This window comes from Pseudonaja textilis, chromosome 15, assembly GCF_049901715.1.
Source record: "Pseudonaja textilis isolate UNSWEBS1 chromosome 15, rPseTex1.2, whole genome shotgun sequence".
NCBI lineage: Eukaryota > Metazoa > Chordata > Lepidosauria > Squamata > Elapidae > Pseudonaja > Pseudonaja textilis.
In genome coordinates this window covers 599,207-624,671 of record NC_142004.1, presented here as the reverse complement: position 1 = coordinate 624,671, position 25,465 = coordinate 599,207, and the positions used below count along the sequence as shown (strand labels likewise).

The 25,465-nt window shown below is 50.6% G+C and overlaps 3 protein-coding genes across 12 annotated transcripts; 2 read left to right on the top strand and 1 right to left on the bottom strand.

Moving 5' to 3' along the window:
* Nucleotides 1–1,123: 1,123 nt before the first annotated feature.
* On the top strand, nucleotides 1,124–6,425 carry DAO (D-amino acid oxidase). 2 transcript variants are annotated; one of them, XM_087912977.1, is made up of 12 exons: nucleotides 1,124–1,278; nucleotides 2,225–2,426; nucleotides 2,892–3,006; nucleotides 3,328–3,404; nucleotides 3,552–3,617; nucleotides 3,991–4,045; nucleotides 4,268–4,372; nucleotides 4,723–4,805; nucleotides 5,175–5,292; nucleotides 5,467–5,565; nucleotides 5,657–5,820; nucleotides 6,278–6,425. In XM_087912977.1, exons 1-11 carry the CDS (start codon nucleotides 1,269–1,271, stop codon nucleotides 5,786–5,788), a joined length of 1,062 nt encoding a protein of 353 aa, XP_087769103.1. In that variant the 5' UTR covers nucleotides 1,124–1,268; the 3' UTR covers nucleotides 5,789–5,820; nucleotides 6,278–6,425. The 2 variants fall into 2 exon arrangements, with proteins under 2 accessions (XP_087769103.1, XP_026575229.1); XM_026719444.2 differs by adding an exon at nucleotides 1,450–1,613 and having other exon boundaries at nucleotides 1,152–1,278; nucleotides 5,657–6,425.
* SVOP (SV2 related protein) lies at nucleotides 6,234–19,359 on the bottom strand. Its single transcript, XM_026719363.2, has 16 exons — nucleotides 18,911–19,359; nucleotides 16,216–16,376; nucleotides 15,994–16,079; nucleotides 15,605–15,703; nucleotides 14,549–14,620; nucleotides 14,168–14,292; nucleotides 13,868–13,931; nucleotides 13,471–13,596; nucleotides 13,134–13,262; nucleotides 12,660–12,733; nucleotides 12,023–12,099; nucleotides 11,157–11,264; nucleotides 10,350–10,461; nucleotides 10,164–10,245; nucleotides 9,930–10,019; nucleotides 6,234–9,383 (listed from the first exon to the last, which is right to left on the bottom strand). The coding sequence occupies exons 1-16, from the start codon at nucleotides 18,943–18,945 to the stop codon at nucleotides 9,192–9,194; spliced, it is 1,632 nt and encodes a 543-aa protein (XP_026575148.1). The 5' UTR covers nucleotides 18,946–19,359; the 3' UTR covers nucleotides 6,234–9,191.
* On the top strand, nucleotides 19,098–25,357 carry USP30 (ubiquitin specific peptidase 30). Of its 9 annotated transcripts, none has more exons than XM_087912972.1 (14): nucleotides 19,342–19,464; nucleotides 20,561–20,913; nucleotides 21,042–21,151; nucleotides 21,350–21,532; nucleotides 21,970–22,073; nucleotides 22,258–22,356; nucleotides 22,626–22,668; nucleotides 22,747–22,841; nucleotides 23,024–23,083; nucleotides 23,173–23,259; nucleotides 23,407–23,487; nucleotides 23,736–23,919; nucleotides 24,001–24,109; nucleotides 24,427–25,357. In XM_087912972.1, the coding sequence occupies exons 2-14, from the start codon at nucleotides 20,828–20,830 to the stop codon at nucleotides 24,689–24,691; spliced, it is 1,506 nt and encodes a 501-aa protein (XP_087769098.1). In that variant the 5' UTR covers nucleotides 19,342–19,464; nucleotides 20,561–20,827; the 3' UTR covers nucleotides 24,692–25,357. The 9 variants fall into 9 exon arrangements, with proteins under 9 accessions (XP_087769101.1, XP_087769100.1, XP_087769098.1 ...); XM_087912973.1 differs by having other exon boundaries at nucleotides 19,357–19,447; XM_026719422.2 differs by having other exon boundaries at nucleotides 19,400–19,464; nucleotides 20,586–20,913.
* The last annotated feature ends 108 nt before the right edge of the window (nucleotides 25,358–25,465 follow it).

Genomic DNA, 25,465 nt, shown 5'->3' with positions numbered 1-25,465 from the left:
AAGCCGCCTCGCGCCCGGGGGCCGCCGGAAAGGGCTCGCCCCGCACCCGCCGCCCAGGAGGAGGAGGAGGAGGAGGAGCAGCGGGCACCCCCGGCCGGTCCTGCCGCCGAGGGCCCCGGCGCTGGCCTCGCATCGCTCCCGAAGGAAGGAAGGAAGGAAGGAAGGAAGGACTAGAGAAGGAAGGAAGGAAGGAAGGAGAAGGAAAGGAGAAGGGAAAGAAGGAAGGAAGGACTAGAGAAGGAAGGAAGGGAAAGAAGGAAGGAAGGACTAGAGAAGGAAGGAAGGAAGGAAGGGAAAGAAGGAAGGAAGGAAGGAGAAGGAAAGGAGAAGGGAAAGGAAGGAAGGAAGGAAGGAAGGAAGGACTAGAGAAGGAAGGAAGGAAGAAGGAAAGAAGGGAAAGGAGGAAGGATTAGAGAAGGAGAGGAAGGAAGGAAGAATTAGAGGAGGAAAGGAGATGAAGAAGAGAAGGGGAAGGAGGAAGGAAGAGATGGGAAGGAAGGAAGGCTCTAAAGGGCTTATTTCCCCGGTTGGTTTTAGGAGAAATGCCCCCCGTCCGATGTTTGGGGTGATGGGTCGGAGGCCAGGCGGCTGGTCCCCCCTTTCCAGGGTGCTGGCAGCTGCCTAAATCCTTGGCTGCAGGGAAAAGAGTCCCTGCAATTCTCCCCTGTGGGGACTGATCCCCACCTGTGCCGAGGCTCTTGCAAAAGAGAAGGGAAAGAGGATTCCAGACCTCAGGGGCAGCCCCCTCTCTCCAGAAGGCGGCCCCACAGCGGGTTAAGGAAGGAACTGATAATAGTGCCCATAATCCACAGTACGGCAGTGAGACAGACCTCTGGCTCCGGATTGCAATTGCAGCCTCTCTTCTCTGGGGCCACTAGAGACACGGGGAGAATCTTGTGGGAATTTTCCCAGATGCAAATGAGGTGCAGATGAGAAGTTGGGGGGGAGGGAAATAAGCGGGGGGGGGGGGGATAATTATTGGGGATTATTCACGAGACATTGATTCAAGATTTGTAGAAGGAAATTGACCAGATTGTATGGATGGGGGGAGCCCGGGGGAAGGAACGTTCGCTCGATAAGGAAGCCTGATCCATTCTGTCTTGGTTTTGGGGTGTCCTGGCAGATCTTTCTAGAAGGATTCTTTGTTTTGTCTTGCGGTTGTAAACCCAGGTGCTCTGGACAGGACAGAAGGAAGTTAGCTGAGTTCCAGAAACGTCGGCCCAGCTCAGCTCAAAGAGTCCAGAGACGGCCCCCTCAGACCAACCTGGATGGTGCCAGGTAAGAAGGTTGGCTCCTTGGGTGTGTGTTGAAGACGCTTCTTTCGTGCAGAGAACTTCCAAAAGGGAGCCGGCCCTCCCTGGGCTGGACACCAGAGGTCACTCCTGATCAGGAAAGCCGAGTCTGGCTGGCGCTCTGAGTGACGCCTTGCTTCTCTCTGCCCCCAAAAAGGTGTCTTGGCATAGGAGAAACCTGAGCTCCACCTGATGGACTCATTAACCTGGCGGAGGGACCTTTGCCCAACGCATCAGCCCGTTCGCAGCTTCCTTCCTGCCAGGAGTTGCACCCTGTGGGGCAAACAGCAGAAGACTTTCCTGGGCCTTTGGATTGTCCCGGTGAGAAGTTCTGCCTCTCGCTTGGCTTCTTTGGGGTTGTGAGAACGAAATTAGGACAGAGGGGTTCGGAGTGGAAAGTGGCTTCCTGGCGCGGAGTGTGTGTGTGTGGGGGGCGTTGCAGAAAATAGACGGTGGAGATTTAGCAGAGGGAGGGGCTGGCCAGCCGGACTGAGAGAAGAGGCGAAACTCTTTGGCTGAGATTGGTCAAAATCTAGCTTTTTTTCCCCCCAAGAGAGGCTTGGCAGCTTTTAAAAAGTTTTCAGTCTTTTGCATTTATTGCCAATCGTTACGGAAAGAGGGGGTGTTAAGGGGGTGTGTGAAAAACTGCAGGGTGGGGGTCTTCCTCCCCCTGAAAGCTTAGAGCAGGAGGGGGCAACCTGCTGTGTCCAGGAGGAATAGCCCCAACCCAAAATTGTCCCGCCTGGCCTGGGACACCAGGACCTCCCTGGGGGGACTGTGATTTGCAGCAGTTGTGGCGGGAGGGCTGGAGAAGTCCGAGGGGCAAAGAAACGCCCAGGACCCCGCCCCGGGAGAGAAAACTTCGTTGTTTTTTCTTGGGGGTTGGTTATTTTGAGGGGGTGCAAGATGGTCTCCCTTTTTGCCCCTTCCAGACTCTCCCATGCGGGTTGCCGTGATCGGAGCCGGGGTGATGGGTCTGTCCACAGCCCTTTGCATCCATGACCGATATCCCTCCCTTGACCAGCCGCTGCAGCTGGAGATTTACGCGGATGAATTCTGCCCCGGCACGACCAGCAGTGGGGCTGCTGGCCTTTGGCAGCCCTACCTGGACGACAGAGGAAACACGCAGGAAACGTAAGAGCAAGCGCTCAACTCCCCTGGTGAGGGCCGCTTGGGCGCCTCCTGCGCCTCTTGGGGGACCAGGGGGCTGGAGCCCACCCACCTTCCACCAGGCTGGCTAAGGAACTCTGGGAGTTGAAGCCCATCCACCTGCAAGGGGCAGAGGGTCAAACCCCTTTGGTTTTTCAGGGATGCCTCGGTGAAAAGTAAAGTGTTCAGTGGGTTAAATGTAAATGCAAACTGATAAACTAGGTAATTTTTTTTCCTTCTGCCCTGATAAAAAATTTATAATTAATCTGCTGGTGGAGGAGGATCTGTGCCAACATTCACACGTGGTTCTTCCTCTACAACTGTTGCCTCAAATACACCTGAGCTGTGCCTTTCTGCAACCTTTCTACCTGCCAACGGTTTTTCTCTGGCAATTCCTTCGAGTTCAAATTGGAAGGAAGATGCCCCATCCTCTCTTATTTAATACTGCAGGGTCTGGAACAAGGAGACTTTTGATTATCTGCTCCGACATGTGGATTCCGCAGAAGCCAAGGAGATGGGGCTGTTTCTGATCTCTGGATACAACCTCTTCACACGGCCGGTTCCCGTAAGTGGTCAGCTTAAAAACCTCTGAGCTCTTTCCGCGATTCAAGCTGGTTCCTCTTTGGAAGGCTGGAGCAAAGTACGAAGACGGGGCTGCGAGACTCACCAGGAGTTTTGCTTTTGAGGATTTCTCATCCCGCTTCCGTCCCTCCTTGTAATCCAAGAGGTTTCCAACCGGCGGGAAAATAAATTCAGGAGCGTTGCAGGCAGAGAGTTCTCGATGGTGGGGCCCCATTGCCGAGACTTCTGGTTCAACACTCATTTATTTTGCATTTCAGCGAGGTTCTACTTCTCCCTTGTCTTACCTCGGTGTCTTTCTCTGCAGGATCCATCATGGAAACATATTGTCTTGGGGTTCAGGAAACTGACCCAGAAGGAGCTTGACCTCTTCCCCGGCTACAGGTATTCAGCGGCCTCTTTGGCCTTGGACTCGGGAACTGTTGTAGAGTGGCGTGTCTAAACCTTGGCTGTTCGAAGATGGGTGGACTTCAACTCTCAGAATTTGTATTTATATCTATATATTGTGGTCTTCTTTCCCCCTAACTTCAGCTACGGCTGGTTCAACACGGCCCTGATCTTGGAGGGCAAAACCTATCTCACCTGGCTTACAAACCAGTATGTATGGCTCTTCTTTTCCTTGCCGCCCACATTGGGAAAGTCTTGAGTTTTAGGTCGTTCGGATTTTATTCTCATGGGGCAGAGCAGGTGGCTGGGAAAGCTGGTTTGGGGCCTTGGATTGAATCTTTAATCCATTTGGTGGCCTTGGAAGATACATTGGAACCCTCGTCATCCGGCTAATAATGACCGGCTAGCCTCAACCTTCCATAGCCCAGGGGTGTTAATATCTTGGAAAAACTAGTTGTGGATGGAGGGAAGGTAGAACGGTTGCCTCCAAGCCCTGCTGTCCCGTTTAGCCTCCCCTCCCCCCAAACCCCGCAGGCATGTCTGTCAAACTCTTCTGCTGACCACCCTCCATTGCCCTTAAAAGGTTGACCTCACGGAAGGTCCAGTTCTTCCACCGGAAAATCAAGTCCTTCCAAGAGGTGAGCTGGGCTGTATGTAGACCTGGCCGAGAATGGTGGGAGTTAGAACACCTGGAGGGCACCAAGTGGAGGTGGTCACTCTAGGTCAGAGCTTCACCTGGGCAGCTTGGAGAGGTATGGACTTCAGTCTGAGAAGCACCGCTCTGGACAGGCGGGGCGGGGGGTGTCTTCTAACTCTGCAAAGCAAGGTGGGGAACTAATCCACTTACTCTCTTCCATTAGCTGACCGCTGAAGGGGTGGACGTTGTGGTGAACTGTACTGGGGTTCGTGCTGGAGAGCTACAGACTGACCCTGAGCTGTGTCCAGGCCGAGGACAGATCATCAAGGTGAGGCCTGGGGGGAGGGGGGGTGGTCAACAGGGCTGGTGGAGGCAAGCTGTGACATAGTCTAGTGGGACAGCACACTTGGACATCGGCCGTGGAGGAAGGCTGCTCTGAACCTTCACAGAAGGCCCTCAACGCTAGAGACAAGCGGGGAGGGAGAGGCCGGTGTTGTTTGCCGGACAGAGGTGGGCAGTTGTTTAAATAAATAAATATAGTCTTCTTTGGGACCCATTGCTTGTCACAACAAACCAGGAGAAAGCAGAGCGGTTGCTTCTTTGGGCCGTGCATTGGCAGGCTGCACCGGGGCTCAACCCGGCTTCTTCTTGACCTTCGTGCTTATTCTGGACCTCTAGGTGGAGGCCCCCTGGGTGAAACACTTCATCATCACCCATGACGTTGACTCTGGGATCTACAAGGAACCCTACATCATCCCCGGGTGAGGAATAGGCGGTGCGGAGTGGCGGAAGGGTCAAGGTGGACCCAGCTAAGCTGGAAGTTGACCGTAGTCAAGAGACGTTCCAGCTGCATCTCCTGGGATCAAGTCCTCTTCCTACTGGAATCCAGTGATCCAGTATTCTTAGGATCGAAGGGAGGAGGGAACACCGTTTGGCCCCCAGCTTCCTCTGACCTGGTGACTTCTAGGGGGCAGCCCTCTGACCGTGCTGGTTCAGCAGGATGAGAGCTGTAACCCAACCCACCTGGAGGACCCCAGGCTGAGGAAGGGGCGCTATCCTGAAGGGTGGGGGAAGCCCTGAGTTCAAGTCGTTCAGGACTGACTCCTCCTCCCTCCCTCTGTTCTTCGCAGGAGCCGCACGGTGACCTTGGGGGGGATATTTCAGCTGGGGAACTGGAGTACAGAGAACAGCCCAGAGGACCGTAGAAAAATCTGGGAAGGATGCTGCAAGTTGATGCCCAGCCTCCAGGTAGATCCGCTCAGCCAAGACGGGCCAAGGCTCGTGCGAGGAACGCTTGGCATTCTCCCCGTTTCCCTTGGCCCAGAAGGAAGCCCCCCTGGCAGCTCATCCCGGGTTTTAGTGCCCCATAGCCCGCGGAAGCATCGGGGCCTGAGCACAAGCCACCGGATGTACTTCTTCCAGGGAGCCAAGGTAGTCGAGGAGTGGAGTGGCTTACGCCCAACGCGCCCTAAAGTCCGGCTGGAATACCAGACCCTTCGTCAGGGGACGCTCCAATCAGAGGTAGCCGTTTTTCTGAACGAAAAGGATTCCAGGAGATCTGGCAGATCATCCGCTTCTGTGCTTCGAAGGTCCCGTGTTTTTTCTCTTTCAGGTGATTCACAATTACGGTCACGGAGGGTTTGGGCTCACCATTCACTGGGGCTGTGCCATGGAAGCAGCCAAACTCTTTGGGAAGATCCTAAAAAGCCAGAAGTTGACCAAGCCACCTCGGGCAAATCTTTGAACAAGCGCAAAGGTGTAGAAAACCCTTCTGTGTAGGTCTGGGTTTTTTTTTTTTTCTTCTTCCTTCCATCTCACAAAGGGGAGCTGATCTTGTCAAATTTGGGGGTCTGGTTCCTTAAGAATATTTGTAACTGGGCTCCCCACTTTGGCTGTGTGTACAGAGTGCATAAGACTGCTGTTTGGGTTTGGGGAGGCGTTCCAAGATTTGTGAAGCCGTTCTTCCCTCTTTTCTTCCTTCTTGATTTGGGTTTTTGGCACCCCCAAAATGTCCTAAATGTTGATGGAACAACGTGGGAAGCTGCAGGTGGAAAATGTGTAACCTCAACAATTGCACAGATTCCCAAGCCTAACTACAGATCATAAACCTCAAATTTTCCTCCTGGATGCTGGGTTTGATTCCTAGGGAGCAGAAGAACAAATGTGTTCCAAGCAGAAGGCAAACAATCATCTGAAAAAAAAATAATATTATTTTTTTTATTCTTTCTCCGGGCTGGTCCCGTCTGCTCTGTGGGTACAACTTTCTCTTACCGCTTTTTCTTCTCAAATACCAACTACATCTGCTTCCCGATGCATATTCTTTTTGCTTCTGGTTTCTAGTGGAGTTATCCTGTTAAAACTTAAAAAATACTTTGAAAGCAGGTTTGACTGAGCCTTGATTTGTGTTTACTTGTTACTTTCTCAGGTAACCTCCTTTTCATCACTTAAAAGTATGTGAGGGTCAACTCCAGTAAGCTCACAGCTCAGAGAGCGATTGTCCATCTGAATAAATCGGGATGAATTCAGGGATGTCCAACCCTGGCAACTTGGAAGACCTGAGGCCTTGCTGGCTGGGGAATTCAAGTCCATGAGTTTTCAAGTGGCCAGGGTTGGACACCCCTGGGGCTTCCTGCTGAGCTGGTCAAAACCTGATGCGTCTAAATACAGCAGTTGACGAGGTCTCCAGGGATGCATTGCAAGTAGTAGCTATCCAGGTGAGGACCTTTCCTTGCACTTAGAGGGGGCAGCAAAAGGACGTGATCTCCACCAGCAGCAGCAGCAGCAGCAGAGCCAGGTGGATGAGGAGCACCCCGGATCAAGCAGGCGGCTTCTTCCCTGGTTCTGAGCAGCTCCAGGACACAAACACACCAGGGACATCTCCAGCTGTTTGTCACCGATTCTCGTTTTTCATTCTGGACTTTGCAGCTCCGGCTGCCACTTTCCAGAAAAGAACAGGGAAGACTGAGGGCACTGGAGCTGGGGTGAGTTTTCAGCCCGATGGTGGACACAATTCCTACTTTTGAGGGAGTGAGAATGCCATAATTCTCCTCCATATGAAAAACTACTCATTTATTCAACATAAGATGTCCAGGATGGAATTGCACTTCCTAATGGTGTGTAATTAACAGAGACAGATGAAAATATAGTACAAGAAGCTCAGGATACAGAAATCTTGAGAACACGCGTCACAGTTGGAAACTGTACATTCGAACATAGCAGACACTTAAATAATACCCCTCTGACCCAAACACTGAAAAATACAAATACCATTCCACACAGCATATACAGCAATCTCTGCCCAAAGCTTTGCCAGTTAAAGAACTGGAGAACCCACAGAGTCCCCAACACCACAACTGAATGTCAAATGGCATTGTTGCTTCTTTTTTTTAATGAACACACCAATAGACCTTGGTGTGTTTAGAGCCCTATCTTCATTACGTATGTTGGTGAATTTCTGGTATTAAAATGCTCCTCGAATATGAGGAGGCCAAAACTTATTGTCAGAAAGGGGGGGGAAAGGGGACAGCGCAGATTTCCAGCTCAGCAATCAGAAGCTTGCAAAATCGGTTTGCATCGTCAGAGGAAAATCTAATCAATTTAAATAGCCTGTGATTCGGTTTGGAAGAGGCAACCTCTTTTTGATCATTTTTGTGTCATGAAGCTGGTCTATCTGTACAAGTCACTTACACAACTAACAGAACTTGCCTACAATTTTAAGTAGCAGTTGGTAAATGTTTTGAAATAACCAGATTCCGGAAAGCCACTCATGGAGTTCTCTGAAGATACCCATCAAAAGAGAATGGAATTCTTGATTGGCCAAGTGTGATTGGACACACAAGGAATGAACCCATCTTAGTAGAAGCCACTTAGCCCTAAACATGTTAGAAGTTGCCTGCATGAGCCTCTGGCACACATGCGCACACACACACACACACACATCATAGCTATAAAAGTGCAGCTTCCTTAAATACCACCTGAGGCTTCCCAGTCCAAACGATGTTTTTCACCTTAGCTGAGCCAGTCAAAGTCCGCTAGGCGTGACGGGTAAGACATGCCTCTGAACAGATGGAGAAATGAGGAGGAATGTCCAGAAAGGGCCCCCGTTTTCTGCCTATGAACCTTTGGCATTTGTGGGGTGCCCAGTGACAGAAAGAGGACGGTTAAGCTGGATGCTTCTGGATCACCACCACTGGGGCAGGTACCCATTCTTAGGCCTCTCTGTTGGGGAACGTAGAGATGAACCCAAAGGAACCTTCACCATTATGAGTTGCAGGAAGAAGGGATCTAGTTTGACCCGACAGAATCTGTTCCCTTTCATTTTATTGGATGAACCTCATATTCAAGAGAGAATTTTTTCCTGTAGTGACCTCACCATGCACCATTTGCTAACCTTACAGATGTTTTCCCCTCTAGCTGCTTGCTGAGAAAAACACTCCAGTCTTTGGGTCACCTGGGTGGATGTTTCCTTGGGCGCAACCTTCCTTTGGAGACGGGGCAATCATAACCCTAGGCTGCGGTTCCAAATTTCCCTTTTTTTTGCAGGATTGACTTCAATATCCAAGGAAGTTATCTATCAGTGAGAGGAACAGCATTTATCCGAATGCCTGTCCACCCTCACAATCCCAGTTGCCAAGGAGATGCAGCTAAATTAGTGGTTTGGGGGCCTTGACAGTTCTTGGTGATAGGAAGAGTGCAAGGCTGCTGATCAATTCACAAGCGTCCTTGAGCTACTCTCGGCAAGCGTACACACACAGATGAACCCGTTTGCTTCTCAAGGTTGAAGACATGGGATGTCTTGTGAAGGATGGAGTCCTTGAAGGCATGGTAATTGTTTGTGTGAGGTGGAGAAGTTCCCTTGGCAACAAGAACAAAACCAGGTTCTGTTGTCTATGTCCGCCATGAAAAACGTAGTAGGAATTTGGGGCTAGATCTTTCCGTGGTTATGTCACATTCCTCCTCATTGCACACAAACACACACACATGTTCAACTCCCATATGGAATGCCTCTCCTTGCATGTGGGGCTGGTGAAGATGCAAGCAACAAAGGACCCAGGACAGGTTGACCATCCCTTCTTTGGGCCAAGGATGGTAGTGAGATATTGCACTTCTTGGGTGTTGGGAGTGTTGACTTCCTCCAGGCGGGGCGATCACCCCTGAGAGCCAGAGTTTGATTGGGGGACGCCACGCCCAAACATCTCCTGCCCCCACTCCTTGTGGGTGGATTCCTGGAGGCCACGGCCTCTGGTCTCGATGGGAAGCAAGCAGGAGGCCAAAGCTGCCAAGATGCAGCACCCACTGTAGACGATCAGCGTCAAGTAGACCGAAGACTCCAACATCACCTGGAAATGGAGGTAGAAGAAGATCAGCAAAGAGTGGTGTCCTTGCCAGGGTTGAGACCAAAGAAAGAACCCTCCAGGCTTGGTCAGATCTCCCAGGGTTAAATTAGGTTGGACAAGCCATGATCTTGATTACGGTTGATTAGCGTGTTGGAACTTTGCAATAATATTGTGACAAAGATTATGGTTTCCTGTTCAGAGCAGTCTAGGTAGATGAGGTACCAATACAGGGAACTGTCTGCCTTATATCTGAAGAATGGAGAAGGCAGGCAACCTCTTCATGATATTTAGCCCTTTGTGTGTGTCCTCACAATTGTGCTATTGAAGGCTCTTTAGAAACATACATTGGCGAATGAGAAGAAGCTTAGAGAACCTCTCATGAATCGGAAGGGGTTATAGAAAATCTAGCATGAAGATCCAGGCTCTGCCCTTGTACTGCTAGAGCTTCCCTTCAGAAGTCTCCAGGAAACCTGATTCATTGGGATATCCCAGGACAGGACTGGGTCAAGGGAAACCCTGAGTAGCCACGAGGAGGTGTCCTGGCTTTACCTGGGCAATGAAGGGTGTGATGAGGGCACCAACTCTGGCCACTCCGCTGCATGTCCCCAGACCCAGGGCACGGGTGGCAGTTGGGTAGACCTGTTGAGAAAACCACAATCACCTTGAGGCTCCCTGCCCACCCCTTTGCTTGCTGCCGCTGGCGGTCATTTGGCCAAGCCCTCTCTCTCCCTTGGAAGCGCCAACACCGCTCTTGGCTAGAGAAGAGGTGCTTTCCCTTCCTACCTCGGGGGTGTAAACATACGCGGCCTGGAATCCTCCCGAAATAAAGGCCCTGGCGATGAAGAGCAGTACGGTGAGCACCTTCCTGTATCAAGAGAGGGTGGCTTGCTTTCAGAGGCCCAGACCATAGACCTTTCCCTCAACCGGGGGGGGGGGGTCTCCACTTCTCTGGATCCCCCCCGGACTCACCTGCCGACACAGAGGAAAAGCAGGAGGCTGCAGAAGGCAAAGACCAGGAAGGAGAGGGCCATCGTCTTCTTGCGGCCGATCCGGTCAATCACCCACAAGGTCACAAGAACCCCTGGAGGAGGAGGAGGAGGAGGAGAGGAACCTGAAGGCCATTTCACCACCACCTGGGTCTGGGTATGAGGGGGAGTCCTTCCAGGTTGCAGGAGGCCTGGGGTCTCCTTCAACAAGGGAGGGTCTGGCCAGCCACTGGTTCCAGGTTGGGTTATCCACTTTTCTGAACTTGCTGGCCAAGTCTGATCAGAGAGCAACTTCCCCAAGAGCCATTTCTAAGAGCAGGATTGGTAGGTGCTGCACACATCTCCAGGGTGAAGCCCCACGTGGGAAGGCCTGTCCTTTCTCCTGGCAACCTCTCTTCAAAGGACTGGGATGATCTGGGAGAGCAAAGTGGGGGCCCCCAGGCCATAATCACCATTTCAATAGAAACGAGATAGAAACGAGGGGAAACGGCCAACGTATCTCTTCGAAGGGAAATTCCAGAGGAAGAAATTCACTCTTAAATTGGGTAATGCAGCTAAAGTTTAAAAGTTCTTTGGCAGCGTGCCGGTTTTAATGAGGTGGGGAGCCAAAGTCCCATTGGCTTCATATCTGAGAACTTCCTTCCCAGCCACAGCGGTGCCAAAAGGACGAAGAGACGGACCAGAACAACACAACACAAGCTCCTCCTTTCACTCTGGTACCCTGCCACCTCTTGCTCCTCCCCCAGTCGCAGACCCCCATGGGCACCCCACCCCCTTTCCGAAGGTCTACCTGGGAACTCCGAGAGGGTGGTCCAGAGCAGATCGATGTAGTCCTTTTCCGTCAGAATTTCACACGCCAGGCTACATTTGGCCTTCACCGTTTTCCTCCTGCTGGACACTTGGATGGAGCATGGAGAAAGAGAGGAGGGGAAGGAAGTGAGGTCCTCAGCTCCCACCCTTTGCTGCATAGCCCACCACGGGATAGTGCCCCGAGGCCTGGCTGGGCTTTCTGCTCACCGCTGGCAGAATCCCTCTCACTTGACCATCAGCAAGGTCGACCCACCAGATGCCCACAGGGTGACCAGCCCACCCAGGGCAGACTTTAAGGAACCCCCCTGGCCTTGGGAAATGCTCGTGGAAGTATTGAGAGGGGCCGCTACCCACCCTAACAGGCCACTGGCTGAATGGGCACCTTGCCAATGGTCCTGCTTGACCTCAGCTGAGGGACCAGGTAGAAACATCCGTTGAATAAAGCTTCCCCAATCTGACGCTGGACAGGACGGATGGTGGGGGAGGGGGAGGGGCATCAGCTTGTTTTAGTGGAAACTTCAGAGATTAACTCTAGGCCAGGGTCTCCAAAGTTGGCCTCTTTAAGACTTGTGGACTTCAACTCCCAGAATTCCTCAGCCAGCTATTAAACATGGCGGCTGGGACTGGAGAATTAGCTGGGAATCAGAAATAAGGCAGCCAAGAATCGGAAACCAGCAGCTGGTGGAAAGTGCAGCGTAAAGAGGAGATGCTACTGGAGGGCAGACTAGGTGGCCACTGAGGTGCCCCCTGAGAAGCTGCAGGGTCTTCCCTCAGAGGAATCCTCTGGGCTAGCCTTAAGGCAAAGGGCATTCTGCGCATGTTCTGTCCCCGCTCTGTCTGACTCACAGCTGCAAAGGTCTTCCGCCTGGAAGAGCTCCGTGGTCAGCAGGACGAGGCCGTAGTAAGAAAAAGCATTGGAGAACCTGGGAAGAGGACAGGAAAAACCCATCAGAAAACGAGGTGCCCTCAAAAGGAAGCATAAAACAACCACCGCTATCGGCACCTCAGAGAGAAGAACTACAGCAGCCCGTTGCGTCTCACTGGAGAGGAACCGAGACGTGTTCTGAGATGCTCCCCAGATGTTCTGCATTTGTCTCGGAGCAAAGTTATTAAATCTGATTTAACCCACCTCCTGGGAGACTTTAGCAAGCAACCGCTTGCTTTGCTGACTTCTTACTGCTGTATGTCTGTTTCTCCACTCATATTTCTACTATTTAAAAAGTCTCGGTCAGTTTATCAGTGTAAATCTTTCCAGCTTTGGACTCCATGGGGGTCTGCAGGATTCCACTGTGGTGAGACTTCTGGGATGTGGTCCTTTAGGCTAAGGGGCCCATAGGACACTACCTGGACCCACAGACCTACTGCCTAGGGTGGGCAGAGGATCCCAAGGGAGCTGCTTGTCAACAGCCAGACCTCCATTGCCTTCAGCCAAACTGCCTGTAGGCCACCAGCCCACCTGGGACCAGCAGCCTTGCCGTCTTACCAGATAAACCACAGCAGAAGTGTCGTCAGTCTGAACTGTGGCGTGAATAAGTCCCTCATTTTCCCTCGATCTTCCTGTTTGGAAACAACAGTTGTTCAGTGCTGTCTCAACAATCAGCATAAAGTCAGGTGCAAATGTGCAGCTCCAGGTTCTCTTGGGTGAACTGGAAGCCACACGGGCAAGGAGTCCAGGTCACTAATCTCTGAGGTTTATTGCACGAGCAAGAAACGCTGTTTAAAAAGTTTGCCAGCAACTGCCGAGTACGAAACGCAAGCCCTGTTTATAGAGAAGTCCGGCTTCAAATGCAACGCCTGCTTTTTCCTACTGATGCCTGCCTGCCTGGCTGCCTTTGGATCGACTGCCGGTGGGAGGTTTTCTCAGCAGTTTAGAGAAAGAAAACTAGTCAAACCAAACCATCATGAAGACAGGTGGCTCCCATCCCTTCCTCTTCAATTCACCTTCTTCCGAACTCACCTGCCTAGACATAATCAGTTTCCCCAAAGGCATCGGGGCGCCATTCTCAGTTGCAATCCTTTTCAATGTAGCAATGGCCTTTTCTTGGTTACCGGTTAACACGTCGTATCGGGCGCTTTCTGGCAGCCACTGCAGGAGACAAGGAAGGCTATGAGATGTTGCCCAGTTTGGCTTTCCCCAACCTGAGGCCCAGCCTGAACCTCCTGTCTTGTTGAGGGAAAGTGGGGTGGTAATCGGACACTTCTTGAGGACATGAGGCCTTAGACTATCTAACTACCAAGGAAGGAAGGCCACCCCATGTGCAGCCAGAGACTCTGACCCCAGAAAGAATACGTACAAAACACAAGATGGCAAACAGCATAAGAGGGAGAGCTGAAAGGAAGAGCAGCCAACGCCAGCCAAGCGTGGGCATCACAAACACCGCAAGGAGGACTTCAAAGACAGTTCCGATGGCCCAGAAGACCTGTCCGTGGAAAGGAGGCAAAAACAGGGCGTTTTTTTTTTTTCCAGTGGATGAGTTCCATCTCTTCAGGGTAGATTAATTGCCTCGGCTCTTGATGGCCACCATTGCTGGAAAACCTGTTCTGCTCACCTGACTTGCTCACCTGGCACTCTCCCAACCAATGTGGCAGCTTTGGAGCCACAAACAGTAAAATTGGACTCTGAAATCTCTACTGCTCAGCTTTTCATTTTGGATTTCTCTGCCATCTGAAACCTGACTTTTCTCCACTCACCTCAATCAGCAATATGCACTTCGCTCTGGATTTCATGGGGAGGAATTCTGCGTATAACGTTACCCTGGAAAGAATAAAAACACCAAAGAGGTATATTGCAGCATTACAACAATAGGGGTCCTGATGTCCAATAAAACTGTGCAGTTTTCACTGAAGCTCCAGAGGTTGAAGGTTGAGAACAGCTTTATCCTGACTTGGTGATGGATTCAGAATTGGGGAGCCATGAGAAGATGGCGGCCATTTCAAACAGGCCTCCTCTAAAGTCCGTGTTGTGTCTGGACAAAGGGAGGGTATACTTACGACTGAGGGACGCCTCCAATCCCAAAGCCCACCAAGCCCCTCAGGACCAAGATCCAGCTGTAAATTGGTGCAAATCCACTAAGGACTCCGTAGTACAAGGTCCAGAGCACGCTGATCTTCAGCCCCTGCGCAGGAGGAAGAAATAGCAAGAGAGCAAATTTTACTGCTCCCCTGACGAAAATCCCAAACTTTCCCCTTAGGGTTAACCTGCAGAATATATAGCAGATAATCCTTGAGCCTGTAAATGGGATTACAGATGGGAACTGCAGAGGATTGAGATGGCAGTTCATACATCTGGAAGGATGCTAAGCGGAGTAATGATGGTTTAGCATTTAATGCAAGGGGACTAGCAAATATCCCAGAGGCACGCGGGAGGCTTACGGTTTTCCTGCCGTATTGGTCTGAAATATTTCCCCACAGTGTGGAACTAAACATCATCCCCAGGAAAACCACCTGCAAAGAATAGACAAAATGCATTTGTTAAGTGCAAGCTGAAATGGGGATTTCCTAAGAAGACGACTTCCTAACGATGAAGGAAAAAAATGCTTAGCAGCAGACATTCCACGGACTCTCTGCACAGGAATTTTACAGGAGCCCTTGCCATGTCTAAGGTAAATAAACACAATTTATTGATGGGTTTGAATGTATTCTCCACCCAGCTCTAATGGTCTCCTTCTCTGAGCACTAAAAATCACACAAGACAATAAAGGATAGAAGGTAACGGTAAAGGAGAAGGAGAAAGGTAGAAGGATCAGGTAAATTGGCCATACCTTCAAAAATATCAGTGTAATATACTGGGGTGTAGGTGAAATGCATTTATCAGGCAAACATAATAAACAATGCTTAATCACTTCTGACTCATTAAATTCAGTCCCTTATTCATTCAGATTTATTGATAATCTTCCATGCGTCCATGACCTCAGGAAAGGGAGTTATCTGGAGGGAATTGCCAGTGTAATTCTATGCATGGGATATAACAAACATTGCCATAACTGTTCTCAGTGCCTGCAACTTCTTGTAAGTTAATCAGGAAAACAAACTCTTTATTCCCCTGAAAACAATAAAGTAGGTTCCTATCAGACAATAAATTGTCACAAGCATCATTGGGGGCCAAGTCCCAGATCCAGGCTGCTGAAATTAATTAGAGCAGGCCAAGATTCCCAGTAGATGTTATTGTTGCTTTGCCTCAAAAGTAAAGTGAGAAGCAAAACTAATACTGAAATTCAGCACGGGGGGTCTGGCTCAATGGGGCTGACAACTAAGGAACCATACATAGGAATGGCTACAGTTTACGTCTAGCAACGCCAAGAATTTTTATGCTCCCTGCATTATTAAACTTGCTTGCTGAACATAGTGGAGCTCCCACTGTTAACACCCCAGGGCAACGAGGGGAAACCCCCTAGAGGATACAGGAGGAGCTGTGTGGTATTTTCCTACCGATGTGAGCAATGCAACCTGCCAGGTGGGTAATCGCCACTCACAATGAAGCTGAGGTGCCAAGATGCTCAGAATCATCATTTCCATGGCATCAGCCATCTGGAAGTGAAAGGAGACGATATGATCAACCCTTTGCCAAGGTCCTTCAGAAGCAATGTACCCACCCACCCCATTGCCTAGGTCAGGGGCCTCCAAACTTGGAAGCTTAAGAAACTTGAAACTTAACTCTCAGAGTTCCCCAGCCAGCCATGGGAGTTGAAGTCCACAAGTCTTAAAGTTGCCAAGTTTGGAGATCCCCTATCTAGGTGGACCAGTCAAGACAAGCCCAGTCTTGCTTTGAGCTAATACTTCCCAAGAACCCATCGAGAATGGTAGATCCATTTACTTGCCCATGCTAAGCCAGTCAGAACGGAGAGTTTCCACTGGAACTTGCCAAAGCCAATGGCTTCCACCACGTCTTCCACCATGAAAGTATCTGGGAGACAAGTATGCCAGGAGACAAGGGGATTTCACCCACAATCCCAGTTCCAGGTTGCTTTCGTGTGCTGGCCTGTTATGACCACTTCGCCTTTTTTTCCCCCTCAAGGTCAAGGGCTAAATGATCTACTCACCATCAGTTGGGTTGGCAAACTCCTTTGGCACAATGCCTCCATCTTCCAACTCTACAGCTTCTAGGTCAGTCTGGACACCCTCAATCTGAACTTCGTGCTCTCCTGACACGGTATCGTCTTCGGATCGGGTGCTTTCTCCTGTCCGACGGAACTTGACAACTCTAGCAAGATGGAAGAGATTCATTCCATGGAGGTTGGAAGAAACCAGGATTTGGCTTAGCACCTCTGTTGGTACCAGACATAAGCTGAGGTCTTCTGCTGGGGAGTCATAGTGAGGCCTATTGTTGTCTGGATGTCAGATTTGCAGAGAAAGTTTCTATCTTTGTCTGGAGGAAGTTGTGCCAAAGGGCATCTTAGAAGTGATAGCTCATGAAGTCAAAGAAATATGTAAGCTATTTAATGGTGAAGGATCTTGATTGCTTGCCAGAAATTAAATCTGTTTCCCTGTGCAGATGGCAATGAATCCAGCAAAAGCTACAAGGTCAGTAAGTGCTGGGAATGCAAATATATATCTGAGATTTCAGACAATGACACTTTGGCTCCCAGCTGGCTAAATAAATACATTTGACACACACAAATATGAAAGGCCTGTTGTGGTTGCTTTGAGAAGGATATACAGAGACTAAAAAGTATCTCAAAGAGAATATTTCATATTTTTTCAACCGAGAAGCAGAATTTCTGCTGCAATATGCAGCCAGTCATATGCTAGGAGAGCTTTTGGATGGGTGAGGTGAGAAATGAGTTATTAGTATTTTAGTAATTTGAGAACAACCAAGATATTGAGTTAGGCGGGTGAGGGCTGGGACAGAGATAATAAGGATAAGCACTACAATGGAAGAGAATAATTGTAGCTCAGGGTTGAACTGTGGAGTCCTTGGTGCTCTCTGAACTTGGTTTTCTTGCCAACGTTTCATCACCTGACTAGGTAACATCATCAGTGTTAAGGATAAACAGTGTCTTGTCTCCTGGATTTGAAATCATCATGGCCACAAATGACCCCATCCTGGTTTTTCAGCACACCCAGAATCCAAAGCCTCCGTAGGACTGTAGGGCTTTCATGCTTTCCCTCTGTGGCTGCTCTTCATGCTTTGCCCATTCATATTTCATCAGCATGAATTATGCAAGAAGCTGACAGACAGACAGGCCCCCTTTAGCAAGGGAGCTTCCATCTGCAGAATGGAAAAGAAGGGCAAGTGCTTTATGGAGACCCCTGCCCAGAAATGTTAGGCTGCACTGGCCAGACGGCCACGCCTAAGGAGCCTTTACAGCATTGTGGGAGCGATCATTTATCCCACAAACTATATGCACCTTAATAAAGAAGAAGAGAGGAGAAGCTACATGACAGAAATATTGAGTCCGCGTTAAACTGTTTACTAATTCCAAATACTTTGGTCATAGGAAGTTCACACTGAGTGGAACCTGATCAATTTTGTGCCTCCCCCATGGCCAGCTTGCATATTCAAGAATTATCCATTCTGAAATCTTAAAACTGGGCAACCTCCTTCATTTCACCAAGCAAAGTGGGCTGTAGCTATCACAATCTAGTTTGGCCTACAGGGAGGGATCCTGAGTGAAGAAAAGGGCAGGACGGATTCCCAGCACTGAATCAGGCCCTTCTGGTTCTACTTTTGAGATTTTTTGTGGGGAAGGAGAGGTTTGAGCAGGGCAAGATCCTGGTTCTGTGAGAGGGTTAGACTTCAGGAGCGGCGCTCTGTTTTCTACCCACTACAGAAGCTTTCCAAAGACTCTCTTTCTGGGACGGGAAGCATCTTTCAGAAAGTAAGACCCTGCCTGCCAGCGTGAACCGGAGCTGGAATGAAAGAAAACAGAGCCCTCCCATGGATGTCAGGGAGGAACTGTGCTTAAATAGGCTTTGCCTAGCAAGGCTCTCGGGCGCTCGAGATGTCTCCGTGGGATGCATTTGTATGCACTGAAGCACCTCGCAGCTCTGAAAGGAGCTAATTAAGCCAACGTATGAAAGGCTCCTTCGCCCAGGAAACCTTGCAATTTGATCTGTGCCTGATTCACAGCCAGCAGTCAGCAAAATAAAAGGTTATTTCTTGACAGATCCAGACTGTCACAAGGAGAAATTCAAATTCCTGCAAACGTGTGGGTGTCTCTGTTCATCACACTTATCGGAGGTGGAAGCATAAACTACGCCCCCCCCCCTTCTGCCTAGCAATGCCATGCACATCCTCCCAAGTCTTTCAAAGCCTTCCTCCTCCTCCTCCCCCCTCCCCTCAGATCTTTCTGCAAACCTGTATTTGCAGGAGAAAGCAAAGGAATTCCTAGCCACCCCCATTCTTGCAGCATTCAGGAAGAGAAGGAAAAACATGTCCAGAATCTAAGATCTTCCATTTCCATGATCGCAAACATTTTGGCTGGGTCAAAATTCTGAAATTTCCCTTCAGAAAATAACACCTCCCACAAAAGACGAAGTGTTGATCCTGGGAGGAAGCAAACAATGTTTTGGGCAGGGTCCCCCATGCAAGGACCCTCCAGTTGGTGGGACTACAACTCTCATCCATCAGCGATGGCTGGGAGGATCGGAGCACTCCAGTCCCAGACCTCTAGAGGGTCCCGGCTGGGGGTGGGAGGGGACCTTGCAAGCAAGGCATTTGGGGCAAGACACAACGGGGGTCTTTGTAATACCCCTCAAGGAACTGGGGCGCTCTCCCCACCCCAGGCTACTTACGGTAGTTGCCTTAGCTGGAACAAATCTTCCTCCATTGCAAAGGTGTGGCTGGAAGCCTCATCGCTCTTACATGGTGGGGAGAAGAGGAGAAGCAGGTGATTTCAGGAGGCTGCAGAGTAGGACAGCTCCCGTTGCAGCCAGCCTGCCTGCACAATGCAAATCCAGGAGGAGGGGACAAGCTCTGTACCAGCAGCAGCAGCAGCAGCGGGGGAGGGAGGGAGCTTACTTGCCTGGAAATCCTCCCCTCTTCCTTGCTGGCTGCTCTCAGTTCACTTCCCTGGCTGCAGGGGAATCTTCCACCTCGCTTGCAAGAGACCTTTGCAACACCCCAGGCAGGGATAATTAGAAGAAAACCTAGAGCTCTTGGGGGCAGAACACCCCAATCTAATACTGAGGGCCCGGCTGGGTGAAAGAGCTCTACAAGATGGATCCAGCTCTCCAAAGCTCCTCCTACAGCTGTAGGGTTTGCTGCAAGAGATGACTAAGAAGAGATTTCTTGCTGGGTTGGAAGAGATTCTTGGCTCCAGAGCTGGAAATGTAAGCCATGCTCTTCTGTAAGTAGCTCTTCCTTTTCAGGGGCAGAGCGAGGGAGGAAGCTTCCATCTTTTGCCTCTTCACCTGCAACTCCCGTAGCCTTCCAGGGCTGGCTGTGGCAGGTGGAGTGGCTGAGCTGAGTTGAACGAAATGGCAATAAAAGCATTTTAGAAGTAGTAAGGAGCTAAACTCAGTTCAAAAAAATGAATACACGTGGTGCAGGCTTACAAAGTGGTGGGGACCCGCAAATAGAAGGAGAGAGCAGGAGGAGGGTCAGACAAGATCCGGAGTTTCCTATTAGAAGAAGAAACACCAGTATAAATTCCATTTACACTAGAATAAGTGTGCTTTGCCCTAGCTTGGAGTATACAACTGATGCAATGATGATCAGTGCACTTGCCTCAGAATGCAAAGCTTATGCCAGCTTTTTGTCTCTCAGATGTGTGCGTGGTGTGTGTGTGTGTGTGTGTGTGTGTGTTTGGAAGTTGCTCTCCCTTCTCTGGAAGACAGAACGTGAGGAAGGCTACCTTCTGGTCATTGGGAGGCTTGAGGGCACTGGATCTGTCTCACAAGAAGTTGGCTTGGATAACTTCTTAACTCCACTTTTGGGTGTGTTGGCTTTTGCTTGGGCTAAGCAGCTTTCAGGCTCAGGGAATCAGGAAAGTCGGCACTGGAGGTGCCAAGGTGCAACTAGATAATGCATGGGGAGCCTGAAGCAACACAGTCTTGACTGGGATTTTGCACACGTCAGCCTTTTTGTCCTCTTTTTGGATCACTCCAGCTCATTGCAAGTTTTGTCCAAGATTGAAAGGTTGCCTTACATTCTAAACATTTTAGAGAATGTGGTAGTTTGAAATGTTTCAGAACTGCTTTCCTTCATTTCTCTCACGCTGTTTAATATTTTGCTTCAACCCTCTTAAATATATTCAAAGTGTTTGGTTTCAGTTGGTGTTTGGGATGAACATTTAGTTGTGCAACTTTATCGCCTGGCGCTTAGTTCCCGCTGGACTCAGTGGGCTTTCTCCTGTGTAGAACTGCCAGTGTTTTAAAATTGCTTTAAAATACTTGATCTAGAATGTTGTTTTCTCTCTCTCTCTCTCTGCCTTCCAGGAAAAGATGCCCTCCTCCTATTATTTTCTAGGGAAGCTGCTGCCCGGAACCTTTTTTTCGGCCCGCGGAACCGTGTTTTCGCGGCATCTGGGGTACGACGGGATCCATTGAGAGTAGAACGCCTTAGCAACCGAGGGGGCGGGAAGACCCCGTTGCTACGAGACCCTCGGGAAGGAGCTGGACCCGTCGGCTTCCGCTCCCCCCGGAAAGTCTTCCCCGCGCGTCCCGGACCCGCATCTTCAGTTCCGTCCTCGGGGCACAGCCAAGCCGGGGATGCTGCTGAGCCGCTTCGGCCGGCTGGAAACGGAGCGGGCGACGGCGGTGCTGCGGCGGCTCCTTCGGGCCGGGAGTTCGGCCAGGTCCGGCTGCGAGCGGAGCGGGTCGGCGCGCCGGCTCGGAATCCTGCGAGGGGCGGGGGAGGCTGCCCTCCATCCTCCCCCCCCGCCAACCCGGAGGGACTCCTGTCACCTCTTTCCTTTCTTCTCAGGTCCAGGATGATGAGGAACTGGGGGGTCATCGGTGGGGTGGCCGCCGTCTTTGCCGCCGGCCTCTACGTCCTCTGGGGCCCCATGGCGGAGAGGAAGAGGCGCAGGAAAGGTGAGCAGGAGGGGTGCCCACTTGGGATGGCACCCACAACCCGGGTCTTCCCCTGGGGATGTTGCCCACTTGGGAATTGAAATGGCTGCGAGTCAACGGAAGACACCGGGGAGCCTCCCATGCAGCCTGCCGCTGAAGAGAAGCAGGGGGAGCCCCACAAGCCTGACCCCCTAAATGGATCCTTTTCCTCCGCAACAGGGCTGGTGCCTGGGCTGCTCAATCTGGGCAACACGTGCTTCATGAACTCCCTTCTCCAAGGTCTGTCAGCGTGTCCTTCTCTCATTCAGTGGCTGGAAGGATTTGCAGGCCAGGACTCGGATGGCCAGAGCAAGGAGTCTGGGCAGCGGTCCCTCTCACTGACCTTGCTCCACTTGCTGAAAGGTGGGGATCCCTTTGCAAGACCTCGAGGGGGTGTTTGTGGTGTCTGTCACTTTTCTGAAGTCCTGTCTTTTAACCTTTGATTCCCTGTTCTGTTCATTGGATTACCTAGCAGACAGACACAGCACTTTTTATGCTAACGGAGGAAGCGGCGATGTAGTGGTGGAACAGTGTTCTAGAAATGATGCTGTGAATATGGGCACGGCAAGAGGACGCGCTTCATCTGAACTTTGTACAAAACTAAATGCAAGTTCTGCCATTTGACAATGTTAGGGCAGGCAAGTGCGTTCTGACAGCATTGGTGTCAAGATTTTCCACTCTGTAGACAGTTCCAAAGCACATGAGCGTAAAGCCTTTTCCTGAGAATCAGAGGCTCCAGGACCGGGAGGGGAATAATTCCCTTTTTCTAAGCGTCTGCATTAACTCTTTGTTGCTTTCAGCTTTATCCGGCCAAGAGGCAACTGAGGACGACCTCCTGGATGCAAGCTGCTTGTTGGAGGTTTTAAGGCTGTACCGCTGGCAAATCTCCTCTTTTGAAGAGCAGGTAGCGATCAGGGAGGAGTAAGGCTTCTCGCTATCCCCACACTGACGGTCTGGTCTGTGATATTGGGCATATAAACACAGGAGCAAGGGTTGCCTTCTTCCTCCCTGTTCATTGCAGTCGTCTTTCCTGCTGTTGTTGACCAGGCATTTTAAACTCCCCTGTCCCTTTTTCTTTTCTTTGCCAGGATGCTCATGAACTGTTCCATGTTCTGACTTCTTCCCTGGAAGAAGAACGAGGCGGACAGAGCCAGATTCCACATTTATTTGACGTGCATTCACTGGAGGTGAGTGAAAGAACAGCTAAGGAGTACAAGTAGAATTAGAACAGGAACCAAAATACAGTTTAAGCCAGCCACCTGTCCTCTACCTACCTGGGAGTTTGCCATCTTGAACTTTTGAGGATTTATTTTTCGGTAGCCTGCGTAGGGCTGGGCAGGGATACATTTTATATTTCTTTACAATGTTTAAATCTCCAACACAAGTAATTCAAACAATCAAGTCTTGATATTTCTGACTATTTGCTACTACACTATTTGTTGTTTTTCCTATCTAGGAGCCGGAAATACCTCAAGAGCAAATATGCTGCCGGACAAAAGGTAAAAAAACCAAAAGCTTTAACAGGGTTGGCAGCCTTATTACACAACAGATTGTGGCAAATGAGTTTTATTTTGTAGGTCCACTTTATCCTGTGCCAAATCGTTGGAAAAGGCGGCATCCTTTTAATGGGAGACTGACCAGTCACATGGTTTGCAAGCACTGCAAGCAACAGGTACATAAGAAAAATAAGTGCAGCTTTTTGGATCCACTGTGTAGGATCTTCTGGGATCCACCAGAAAGGAAGATGGGACTGTCTGACTTGAGCAGGGCAATGGAGGGGCTTCTCCTTCTTTGCCTGTCTGATGGCAAGTGGGAAGACGTTCAGGTGGAATCTGGTGCTCCTTTCTCTCTCAGAGTCCCCTCAGATATGATACCTTCGACAGCCTGTCCTTGAGCATCCCGGCCACCCTGTGGGTAAGTCCGCTTCCTTGGAGGTCCACAGCGATGCTTTACTAATCTGCCGGACTCCTGACCTTTGCTTGACTTCCTCCCGTTGTCCACAGGGCCATCCCTTGACACTGGACCACTGTCTTCGACACTTCATCTCCTCCGAATCAGTCAAGGATGTTGTATGTGACAACTGTACCAAAGTAAGTCTTCCAAATGCCTTGGGATCACATGGCGGTGATCTGTATTTCACACACCAATTTGCACACAGGTGTAAAAGTAGCATCTTTGTGGGTTGTGTCTTGGATCCACCTGAGCACTTTAGAAATTGTGTTGTCCTTTTCCCCAAGATTCAGGCTGAAGGGACGAAGGGCCTCCAAACTATGGAGCACCAGAGAACGACTTTTGTTAAGCAGCTGAAGTTAGGAAAGGTAAGAATTGGGGTGGAGGAACCGTGGTGGGTTTATTTGGAGGGGGAAAGGATCACCTTTCTCTTGTTACATGTACTGCAAACTCTGCAGAGGAAATTTGCCAGTGGTCCTGCGTGGGCGTCCTAAGAGCCAGGGGCTCCTATTTGGGAAAACGCTGGGCTTGTGTTTCAGCTACACTGCACATGGGAATGCTTCGTCCTGCCACCAGCAGCCCCGTTTCCTTCTCTCTCTCTCTCTCGGCTTCCTAGCTCCCTCAGTGTCTCTGCATCCACCTGCAACGGTTGAGTTGGTCCAGCCACGGCTTGCCCCTGAAGCGGAACGAGCACGTGCAGTTCAGCGAGTTCCTCATCCTGGATTTGTACAAGCAGCACTTCCCCACCCATAAGTCCAGCCCCAGGGAGGGTCTGCAGGCAGAGCCAGACCCCGGGGAAGGTAGGAACTCATGGAAGCGCTCACCTATATTGGGGGCCCTCAGACGTCAAGAATCGGCTTCCTTGGGTTTTTTTCCCACAGGCGTGGAACGAGCAGGGAACGGCAAACCCATCCTCAACAACGGCATGTGCTGCACTCCGTGGCTGCCTCCCTCCATCGGCTTCCCTTACCTGGCTGTTCCTGGCTGTGGGTAAGTGAGAACAGGGTGGGCTGCTGATAAAAGACTTCCTCAGGAACGAGAGCAGCCTGTAAAATACCGTTGGTTGGCATCTTCCATGGGCTGCTCAGCCTGTCTATGAAACACGCGGGTATTGTACGCATGGTTGAGCCTTTGGGTGAAATCCAGCCCTGCCAGGAGGGTCCTAGAGGCGGCTGCAGCCATTGTGCCAAGAATGCAGGCAGTTGCTGGAAAGAGGCACATGCTAAATTGCTCCCCTTCTGAGCTCCAAACGCAAGAGGGGAGGATGGTGGTGGAATGAGCCTCTGCCTCTCTCCCACCTCCGGCAGGTCCCCCGTCTACGTGTACCGCTTAATGGCTGTCGTGGTCCACCACGGGGACATGCACTCAGGGCACTTTGTGACCTTCCGCCGTTCCCCATCTTCGTCCCGGACGCCGCCCTCTGCCGGCAGCCAGTGGCTCTGGGTTTCCGATGACGTGGTGCGCAAGAGCTCCTTGCAAGAGGTCCTGGCTTCCAGTGCCTACTTGCTCTTTTACGAGCGCATCTGCTCCAGGCTGCAGCCTCCCAGCCGAGAACTCCGAGCCGAGGAATGACAGAGGAGAGCAGGCTGCGCACGGAGTAGTCACTGCTCTTCTCTGAGGCAGGAACACACGGCACGGTTTCTGCCGTGGAGACCCCAGGATGCAGGGAGTGCAGGGGTGCCTCTCGACAGGAGCCGGCCCGAGGATGCTCGGCATCTCCGATTTTCATGTTATCAGAAAAATCTTCATGTGTTCTGGAATACTTTCCGTTCCAGGAATTTCAAGTAGAGACTCTTAGGACCTTCCCCGTTGTGACGTTCACCTTGGCTTCCTTTGTAGCGATTGATTTACTGCCAGTCTTTTCACATTTCACGTCTGTAGCAGATTCAGTCAGGCAACAACCTATCACGTCCGGAGGGGAGGGTGGAAACGTCTTTTTAAGTGCCTTGACCGTATGTTCGTTAGCAAGAAGGGGGCCGCTCAGGGGGGGGCTGGTGTTCTGGGAGGCCGGGGGAGCCAAGAAAGGCCCGCACTTCTGGCTGGGCCCTGAAGTTGCTTCCCGGGATGCAAGGTGGTATCTTTGTGCGGATGAGTGTGTTGTAATTACATCAGATTTCTTAACAGGCTCTTCTTCAGCAAAAGGAGGAACCCTCTTTCCTATATCTTGCTAACTCTGCCACCAGAATTTGCTGATTTAAAATATTTTGTACATGATAAAATTGCTGCTAAGTTTCCAAACGTCTTTGGACCCAGCATCTGTCTTTGTATATGTGAGAGAAATATTCCTGTGGAATCAAAGCTAGAGGATGAGCGTCCCAACCACACAACTTGTGTGTCCTATTAAAG

Coding starts and splice junctions, on each gene's coding strand:
- DAO (XM_087912977.1), top strand. Junction 4,046..4,267: donor AAATCAAGTCCTTCCAAGAG/GTGAGCTGGGCT, acceptor CTCTTCCATTAG/CTGACCGCTGAAGGGGTGGA. Junction 5,566..5,656: donor AGGGGACGCTCCAATCAGAG/GTAGCCGTTTTT, acceptor TTTCTCTTTCAG/GTGATTCACAATTACGGTCA.
- USP30 (XM_087912968.1), top strand. CDS start 20,828: ATGCTGCTGAGCCGCTTCGGCCGGCTGGAAACGGAGCGGGCGACGGCG. Junction 21,533..21,969: donor CTTGCTCCACTTGCTGAAAG/GTGGGGATCCCT, acceptor TGTTGCTTTCAG/CTTTATCCGGCCAAGAGGCA. Junction 24,110..24,426: donor CTGGCTGTTCCTGGCTGTGG/GTAAGTGAGAAC, acceptor CACCTCCGGCAG/GTCCCCCGTCTACGTGTACC.
- SVOP (XM_026719363.2), bottom strand. CDS start 18,945: ATGGAGGAAGATTTGTTCCAGCTAAGGCAACTACC. Junction 13,597..13,867: donor AGTGCATATTGCTGATTGAG/GTGAGTGGAGAA, acceptor TTCCACGGACAG/GTCTTCTGGGCCATCGGAAC. Junction 9,384..9,929: donor TCACACCCTTCATTGCCCAG/GTAAAGCCAGGA, acceptor CTCCATTTCCAG/GTGATGTTGGAGTCTTCGGT.